The sequence below is a fragment of the Amblyomma mixtum genome, chromosome 3 (genome assembly GCF_055824585.1).
Source record: "Amblyomma mixtum isolate Tamu chromosome 3, ASM5582458v1, whole genome shotgun sequence".
NCBI classification, from domain to species: domain Eukaryota; kingdom Metazoa; phylum Arthropoda; class Arachnida; order Ixodida; family Ixodidae; genus Amblyomma; species Amblyomma mixtum.
The window spans coordinates 13,646,416-13,656,027 of NC_143014.1; the positions used below are offsets into that span (position 1 = coordinate 13,646,416).

The following is a 9,612-nucleotide window of genomic DNA, read 5'->3' on the forward strand; positions in this document are numbered from 1 at the left end:
ACGCCACGTTGGTGGTCATTTCGCGCCATCTCGTGCACTGTCATGTATGCCGTGAAGATATATTGTTGGTGATCCGTTAGGTCTTTGTACGTTGTTAAATGCATCAACATCCACTTTTCTTTGTGGAGCGTTCTGTGTGCACGAAGCAGAAGTCTTTTGTGCCCTGTTCAGTGTTTGTTAGGGGGCCACCCTATCTCGCAACTTGGCAACAAAACTGGCCGGCTGCACTGCACACAAGAGTGTACATGACTTGCAGCCTTTCATATCAGCTACCAATGTCGTCTGCTACTCATGCTAGGACACATCTTGGTTAAACAGCACATGGTTAATTACCAAAATTCCAAAACCGGCGCCGCACAAAACTCCTATTTCCAGCGGCTGAACTGTGGAAGCTTCACAGATGGGTGTTTCAGCAGAAAGGCAAATTGTCGTAGCCGCCTTATTTATGCGGCAGAACGGTCAAGTAAAAACTGTTGCGCACTCGCTGCACGAACAGCAAAGTCAGCATGTTTTGCAGTTTTGATTGTAGCAGTGTAGCAGTGCTGCTTCGAGCGGGCCGTTTTGCAGCAACGCGATGTGCAGCGATTCTTCTAGATCCAGTAGTAACCTGTCACTTCCAGCAGATAGAGATACAAGTTAAGCTAGCCAAGTAAAGAGACACGTGGAATTACTTCCCTCTCTGCAAATGGCACTTAGGCTGTTGGCACCCCCTTAGCACGGCTCTTGGGCCACCTGCCTGTCAAGCTGTTGCTTTAAGCTTTAATTTCTCGGCCTGTCAACAAACTTAAGCTGTACACAAGGCGGGCCTTGATATTGATGAATGCAACACGCGGCAGCAGTCCTCACATTCCTACGGGTCGATGTTTTCACAAAGTGGAACTTTTACAACGTGCCCGCTCTTTACTATTTCGTGCAGTTCACTGCGTGTCTGCTCAGTCACACAGTTTTATGGGTTGGACAGAAATGATCTGCGACGAGACGTGTAGTACAGTACAAACCCCACCAGTGAGTTGAATGCTACAGCTGGCTGCGCGTGTAATCGCAGACATGGCAAATGCCACTAAGCGCCCCTTGTGGGTGATGTCACGTAAATAGCTCCTATAAAGAGAAGTGCTTTCATGGACACAAGCTGTTGGCACTGCAGTGTGTTATTTCCTTGTCACCTGCCAGAGCTGTTGTGAATGCTCAAGGTGTTCATGGGGGACTAGTTTGTTTCTGTGACCATCTTTGCCATCTTGGGCTCCACATTTTTTGTTTGAGAGTGTACGTATGTAATAGTAAAACCTCATTAATCTGGACTTCAAGGGTGTAGATACAATGACTGAAATATCATATGGCGCCCCCAAACTGTGATAGTAAAACTTTTAAGTCTGGTTCATCAACATGTTTATTAAAACTTCATTCCGGCCCCAGCCTGGACAAAAGTAAAAAACACACTGACACACACAGCGCCGCTGTCACACCACGCGGTCTCCCGCTCATAGTTGCCAGTCTCGGAGCACCACTCGCACCACACTGCGGCAGTAACACGCAACTGCCCCACCACTGAACTCGGAACACAACACCCCTTAGTTCGGACTCAACAGTCTGCCAAAAGCAGCACAAAGTCTCTCAGACGGGACGGGGCCTTCCGAGCTCTAAGTGAGCGACGGAGGGTTGGTGGCTGAGCAGGCTCACTTTGCTCCCCTGAAGACACTGGTAGAGGCATAGCCGTTGGCGCTATTTGTGGTGTGACTGCATCGTCAGAGGAAGGTTCAGCTGTTGGCTGCTCATCCATTGGTTTGTCCTCGGGTGGCTCGCTGCTCACTACCTCTGGGTGTGTTCCTTGCATAGGATAAGTTTCTTCCGGTGGCCCCCCTTCTGGCTGCGCTTCTGTGGGTACTGGTCCCCCACCTCTGCAAGGGGTAACGGCCCGGAGACGGGGCTGGTCCACGTGCCGGCCATCAGGAAGAGTAACTTCATAGGAGATTGGGCCTGTGGCTCGGGCTACCACAGCGGGGACCCACGGAGGACCCTGGCTATAGTTGCGTGGGTCTTCAGGCTGGAATGAGTGGCAGCGTCCCTGTATGCTGGGAGGACCTGTCCGGGGCCCTGTCCAAATGCAGCCGGTCCAGCATGGTTAACAGCCGCGGCCCATCAAGAGTTCGGCTGGTGATCGCCCTGTGCCTGTGTGCAGGGTTACATGTTGCTGTAACATGAAATCTGCTAGCAGCTGCGTCTAATATCCCTGAACCATCCTTTCAGCTTGGCCATTTGTGGACGGGTGAAAAGGTGCGGAAGTCACCTGACGAATCAGGTTGGCATCGAGAAACCCCCGGAACTCAGCAGAAGTAAACTAAGGCCCATTGTCCGACATGATAGTGGCTGGGAGGCCATGTGTTGCAAACAGTTTCCGTAAGGCGTTGATCACAGTGAGTGACGTCATCGATGACACTGGAATGACCTCCAGCCACTTCGAATACGAGTCCACCACAATCAAGAAAGTCTGCCCTTGGAACGGTCCCGCAAAGCCAATGTGTAGGCGGGACCATGGTGTCTGGGTTGTCTCCCACGGATGGACTGGTGCACTGGGCATCTCTGGCCATGTCTCCTGGCACGGAGAGCATCGTCGCAACCATTCCTCAATACCTGCATCGATTCCCGGCCACCATACATAACTGTGGGCAAGTGTCTCCATTCGAACAATGCCTGGGTGCCCGGCATGCAAGGCTTCAAGAATCGTGGAATGCAATTTGTGTGGAATCACCACACGGTCACCCCACAGCAAACAGCCTTTGTGGGCCGACAGTTCATGTTGCCTGGCCACAAACAAACTCAGAACTTGTTCTTTGGTGGCCACCCCTTCCATGCACAGTTGTGAGCCGCATGAAGTGGGGGAGAGTGTCCCAGAGCATAATGATCTCGGCTGGGGACGGATCCTCGGGTTCGTCGGGGGGACTCTGCCGAGGCCCAGCTGTTTTCCAGGAGGAGAGAGAGTACCCCTTCAGAAAAATGGACCAGCGCAGCATCCGAGGTGATAGCATCTGCGGCGTTTGGCGGTCTGAAGCAAGCAACCCAAGAAGTGGCTTTGTGGTCCGTGTAGATCTGAAACGGCCGGCCAAAAACATAGTCAAGGGACTTTTTTACGCCTGCAACCACAGCGAGCACCTCTTTATCAATCTGAGCATAATTCCGCTCAGTAGTAGCAGAAGGCGATTGGTGCTTCTCTGCCATCCGGCATTTTGTGGCTTAGCACAGCTCCTATTCCATATGGTGAGGCGTGACAAGCCAGAACAAGTGGTTTCTCTTCATCAAAATGCGTCAAGACCTGGTTGGACGACAGGAGGTTATCAAACGCTCTCTGCTGTGTGTGACCCCAGTCCCAGGGTGCATTCTTGTTCAAGAGCTCTGCAACAGTTCTGCTTGTGGGGCAGAAACGCATGATAAAAGAGCCCCAGGAATGCCTGTAGCTCCGTCTTGCCTGCAGGATGTGGTGCCTTCACGATCTCTTGCGTCTTTTCAGGCGTTAGATGAATTCCCTCGGCGTCGACTCTAAACCCTAAAAAATCTACTTGAGCCACCCCGAGCTTGCATTTCTCTTTCTTGACCTTAAAGGGGCTGCGAAACACACCTTGGGGGAATACCGGCTATACTTCAGGTGCATTCTTTATGTCACACAGATGCTGACTTAAAAAGAATTACAGGAATCGATGCACAGGAACGGGAGTTATTCAATGAAGAAATTTCAAAATACAAGCAAACAAAACGCTGCCCTCAACTCGATTTTGGCGGGGCTTCCCACTCCTATTTCGCTCTCCCAATGACGGCACCTGGCGCGACCAATCAAAACAGCCTGCCAGAGCACGTCGCGGAAGTTTGCACTCCACGGTTGCCTGCCCTCTGTAACTCGTTCTTGCCGAGTCTGGCAGCGTCGTTTCCATGACAGAGCCCCTGGTGGTGTATTTTTATTTTACTTGCTTTGCAGGGCTTTTATCTAAGACAACAAGTTGTTTTTGTTGGTCTAATATAAAATGCAGACAGGCCACAAAATGTTCCTCTATTTATTCACACAATTTGCAGTATATTTACTGTTTGTACAATCATCAAGCTCGCGCCAGGTGATGTCATATCCGCTGCTGGAACCCGCCACTGTGTGGGGACACCATCAGAGCCATGAATTTGTTTTTGGGAGGATATTAAAATATTAAAAAACGGAATATACGCGGTATTACCGACGCTAATAGCACCATTGTAACTTACTGTATGCGATCAACAGGCAAAATAGTTAACTAAGGTAGTGTTTCTGGGCCCCTTTAAGACCCACAGCTTGAAACCTTCTGAGAACTTCACGAAGACGACTGAGCAGCTCTTCATGAGAGGCTCCAGCAACAATGACATCATCAAAGTAAGCAATGACCCCAGGCACTCCCCGCAGAAGGTCTTCCATGAGACTCTGGAAAATGCCGGGTGCAATGCTGACCCCAAATTGAAGTCTGTGGACACGGAAAGCCCCCCGGTGAGTTACGATAGTCTGAGCTTCCGCTGCTTCCTTGGTCACTGGCAGTTGCTGGTAAGCCTGGGCCAAATCAAGTTTAGCAAAAACAGTTGCACCGGATAGGGACGACAGCACATGGCTCACCACCGGTACTAGATATGCATGTTGCTGCAATGCTTTGTTTATTGTGCACTTGTAGTCTGCACTGACACGGACGTCCCCATTAGCCTTCAAAGGAGTGACGATAGGTGTTTCCTATCTTCCATGATCAATTGGCTCCAGGACACCTGGCTATATGAGCTTATCCAGCTCTGCATCGATTTTCGGACGAAGTGCAAAAGGTACTCTGCGTGCCCTCAGTCGGATTTGGGCAACCTCGGGATTGAGTGCAAACTGCACAGGTGGCCCTTTGTAACGCCCCAGTGTTCCATCAAACACTGAACTCCTGGAATATGCCAGCAATCGAGTGAAATGGCTGGTTGATATGCTGCACTCTTGTGATGTTGATACCCAGCGCCGGGAACCAGTCCAGTCCAAGTAGGCTTGGACGCTCGCCCTTGACAATGATAAGACGTAACAGCTCATCAAAATCCTTAAACTTCACTCTGAACATGCCATATCCGTGCACAGCTATGCGATTAGCCTGATAATCCTTCATCATGATGTCCAGTGGTTTCAGCGATGGTAAACGCCTGCTCGGGAAAATCCGCCTGGCTGTGGCGTCAGATATGAGTGAAAAAGTTGACCCCTAATCCACCTCCATTCGTCATGGCTTACCTTCAATTTTGTCCACCACGTGTATCTTCCTCCGGGTGGGTGCAGGCACATCGTGTATAGCGGTCGCAGTTTGGTCGTCGCAGTAGGAAATATTCGTGCGAGGCGTGGCTCTAACGCGAGGAGTCCTGCCGTCGGTCGTGGCGTTCTGGCAGTGGTTCCTTGGCCATCGAGAATGGCACTCTCAATATGCCACCCGTTTTTCCACAGCCCCTACACTGGGCACCCCTGAAACGGCATAGACGCCGTCCGTGGGGTCCGCCGCAACCAGCACAGCTGACGCCCCCCGTACCTTCTGGGTCCGTCTGCTGGGCAGGAATGTTCTGGAGACGCAAGACATCTTCAGTGGTGTCTTGCTCATTATGAACGTCCACGCTCATTTCCTGATGTACTGGGTCGATGCGCGGCTTGGTTACACTTGGACGGACGCCACGGTTAGCTTCCTGGTCAATGGCCTCGGCAGCGGTTGCCTCCTCCACAGCACTAGCGAGGGTCACTTCTTTCTTGGCCAAAAGTCGTCGCTTTACCCTGTCGTTCCGCAACCCGAAAACAAAACGGTCTCGCAGCGCGGTGTCGAGGGTGGTGAAATTACAATGCTGCGTCGTGGTTCGAAAGGCAGCAATGTAGGTGGCTGCTGCCTCTCCCTGTGCGTGGTCGCGTCGGTGGAACTCGTACCGCCTTGCAAGCTCCGGTGGCTTCGAGGCTGGGTGCTTCCTGAGTGCGGCGAGTATTGTTGTGAACGGAGTATACTTGAGCTGGGTCGGTGCAACGAACGCTTTCGCCAACTGAAAAGTGGCGCCGCCGCAACGACTAAGGAACGTGGACCGCTTCTTACCGCCGTCTGTAATACCTTGTGCATCCAGGAAGAACTCGAAACGCTGTGCATAATCTTCCCAGTCCTCGGGGTGGGACAAGTCGAAAACTTCGATGTATGCCTCGCTGGGGGTGGCGGCCATGCTGCACAGGTGGGCGCCAGCGATGTCAGCTTCCCTTGGCAGCTGCAGCAACGATGTTGAATGAGCATTCCATCCTCGTCGCCAGTGTTAAGTCGGGTTCATCAACATGTTTATTAAAACTTCGTTCCGGCCCCAGCCTCGACAACAGTAAAAACCACACTGCAATGCACAGCGCTGCTGTCACACCACACAGGTCTCCCGCTCATTGTTGCCAGTCTCGAAGCACCACACTGCAGCAGTAACGTGCAACTGCCCCACCACTAAACTCGGAACACAACAAAAAAAGACTCTTGTGCTCTTTTGCTGCTAAGCATGCAACCTGTTTCTGTGCTCCAAAAGGAAGCCAAACTGGTTTTTCAGTTGCATAACCATGTCACTTGAAACAGTACATCCTACAGAATTGTCACAATTACATTGGAGATGCGAGGTCACCCTGCGGCATGGTTACTATTGAGATTGAGCAGTTGCCACACTGCGGTGGAGCCTCCTTGGGTCGTGTGCTCACCAGCAGTGTGTACACGTTATCTTGCTATTGGTAAAGAAATGTGAACGGGGTGTCATCCTACGGTGCAGTGAAGGCAGTCATTTAGGAGGCCATCTGGCACTTCAGGTTTTTTGCCGTTTCAAATGCATCTCCAATGGCTGCACCGATGCACCAAACAAGCAGGTTGCTGTGTACCCTTGGAGCTGAGCTCTGAACTGACTTGTGGTGCGAGGGCATGTGTTTCCCTTTTTCTTTCACCCTTTATGTAGTGCTGCCAGCTTTTTATTTTTCTCAGTGTCAGGTTTTAGAAAACATGTTAATGATTCCTACTAAAAATAACGGCAAAATTTTCGAAACGATAGAGAAGAAATCTTCTGACCACCACTGACAAGGAAATCAAAAATGGTTGCTTCAGATTCATGCAGTCCCTACATTCTAGCATAGCTTTAAGCAGGTCTTGCACCAGTGCCAAGAGTAGCACTTGTTTCCATAGAAGGGCTTCTATTGTTTTGTTTTCTGGGCAGTTCTCTTTTGGACTCTCTGCATATACACTACAGATCAGTGTGATAACACAACAGAAAAAGCCACTGTGCCATAGGCTAAATTTATAAACTCAGATTTTGTATTTTTAAGGTGTTGATCAGTGCAACGAATGTCAAAAAAGCAGTGAAAAAAAGCCTCTCAAGATACAACGTTGCTCAGAAAAGCAATTAGGCTCAATTTTCAAGGACTATCAGAAAACAATTTTTCATGCAGGTTTCACTGTAATATTCTGTTGTGCGACAAATGAAAGCATGAGAGTCACACAAAAAAGTAAATGGAACATCTCAACCAAATTGGCCACTCCACTTTCCCTGTGGCCCAAAAGGGTGAGGTCTTGCTGGTGCGGCTGATGCACGGCTGCAGGACGCAGCATAGAGTGCTCAGCCAAGCAGTTGACCTGTTTTCGTCCACCTTGATGATCCCCTCGTGTTTCCTCAGGGGAAAAGTGTTTGTTTTCAAAGGGTTGTTAAAACAGTTTAAATGTGTAATGTACTGTATTCCTGCCCAAAAATAAGCTGAGAGAAAGGCTGGTACAGTCCGGGAGGGAAGATTGAGCCTGAATATGGAGTTGTAAAAGAGAGCTGTGTTCTACCATTAGTGATGCAAAATGAGATCCTTGCCCACACTGCAGCTGGTGAAGCAGCAGGAAGCCTTTGAGCATGAGCTGCAGCAGCAGCTGCGGCGCCAGGTGGCAGCCCACACGGAGCACCTCAGGGAGGCCCTGGAAGAGCAGAAAGAGGAGCTGGGCCGTGCCTTCGCCCTGGAGCTGGAGAAGAAGGTGGTGGAGGAGCGTGCGCTGCACACTGCGGCCCTGGCGTCCTCGGTTGCCAAGCTGCAGGGCCTGGAGGAGTACCTGAGGGCCCGCGATGAGCTCGACCGACTGTCACAGCAGGCCAAGGGCCTCTGGCTGGCCTGCCAGGGCCTGCGGCACACCCTGGTGCATGGGCCGGCCGCCGGTGGGCCCCAGTCGCTGAGCACAGATGTGCAGCTGGTGGAGCGGGCGGCCCCCATGAGTCCCTACGTGCCCCTGGTGCTGGCCTCCATCCCCGAGGAGGCCCTGGCACGGGGCGTCTACCCAGAGGTGGCCCTCAAGGAGCGCTTTGCACGCGTCGAGCGGGCCTGCCGGCGGGTGGCCCTGGTGGACGACCAGGGCCCCTCGTCTCTGCTGCGCTACCTGGCCTCCTACCTGCAGTCCCTGTGCATCATCTACCCCAAGGAGCTGCCCCAGGAGGAGCTGGTGGATGAGCAGCGGGTCAACCCCGACATGTGGGACACATTTGATGTGCTCTCCCGTGTGCGCTACTGGCTCCAGCACGAGAACCTGGAGCGGGCGCTGCGTTATGCCAGCCAGCTGCGGGGCCAACCACGGCTGGTGGCCCAGGACTGGATACACGAGCTGCGGCTGCACCTGGAAGCTCGACAGGCAGCCTCGGCCCTCATGGCATTTGCCGCCGCCACTATTGCCGAAGATGCCGAGTAGTTTTCTTTGTGTTGGGGGATTTTCATAATTGGCTGTTCCTTGTTACTGTTCCCTTCTGCAGTGGGGGATGGTGTGAAAGCAGCATGGGCCAGGCACAAGGGATCGCCAAAAGACATTTTGCCGTTTCTAAATTTGGATGGTGCACGAGAATTGGACACTTACAGTAGTGCACCTTGTGGTAGCAGCAGCACTTGTGGAACATTGTTTGGCCTTGTCCATCATGGCTGTATCCCAAGTTGCTGGGACAAGATACAGTAGTCTTTAACCCACTGATGTTCATGCTATGGGGAGCACTTTGGCCTAAAAGCAGGGAGCTATTTAGAAAATTACTGCAGCTGAAAAAAATAAAAAAAGGATTAATCTTTTTTTGATGATAATGAATTTTTATTGCCCAAGTTCACCTGTGGCCAAAGATCGCCGTGGCACAAGGTTTTTTCTTCTGCTCAAAGGGCCCCGCCGCAGTGGCTCAGTGGTTACGGCGCTCGGCTGCTGACCCAAAAGACGGCGGCTGAATTTCGATGGAGGCGAAATTCTAGAGGCCCTTGTACCTTGTACTGTGCGATGTCAGTGCGCGTTAAAGAACCCCAAGTGGTCTAAATTTCCGGAGCCCTTCACTACGGTGTCTTTCATAGCCTGAGTTGCTTTGGGGCGTTAAACCCCAATAAACCAAACCAATCTTCTGCTCAAGGCAGGGTCAGCAGAGACCCATTTCCCCCAAGCATTTCACCCTAATGAAGCCGAGCACCAGGCCAGGGGAAGAGAGCTGGTACCCACTGTAGCACCGGTGGGTACCTGGCGGCACTGGGGATCGAACCCAGCACCTCCCGCATGCGAGGCGGATGCTCAAACGGCTAGGCCATCACTGCGGTTCTTAATTTTTTTTTCCCCTCGCATATGAGAA

The 9,612-nt window shown here is 51.7% G+C and overlaps 1 protein-coding gene across 2 annotated transcripts in view; it reads left to right on the forward strand.

Annotated features, from left to right (window-relative positions):
• The window catches only part of Mitofilin (inner membrane mitochondrial protein mitofilin), an 84,856-nt gene extending 75,779 nt beyond the window's left edge, over positions 1 to 9,077 (forward strand). For both annotated transcript variants that reach the window (XM_089578202.1, XM_089578203.1), the window contains exon 13: positions 7,863 to 9,077. In XM_089578202.1, coding sequence (XP_089434328.1) covers positions 7,863 to 8,711 — 849 coding nt within the window. In that variant the 3' untranslated portion in view covers positions 8,712 to 9,077. The remainder of the gene's footprint in view (positions 1 to 7,862) is intronic.
• Positions 9,078 to 9,612: the final 535 nt, after the last annotated feature.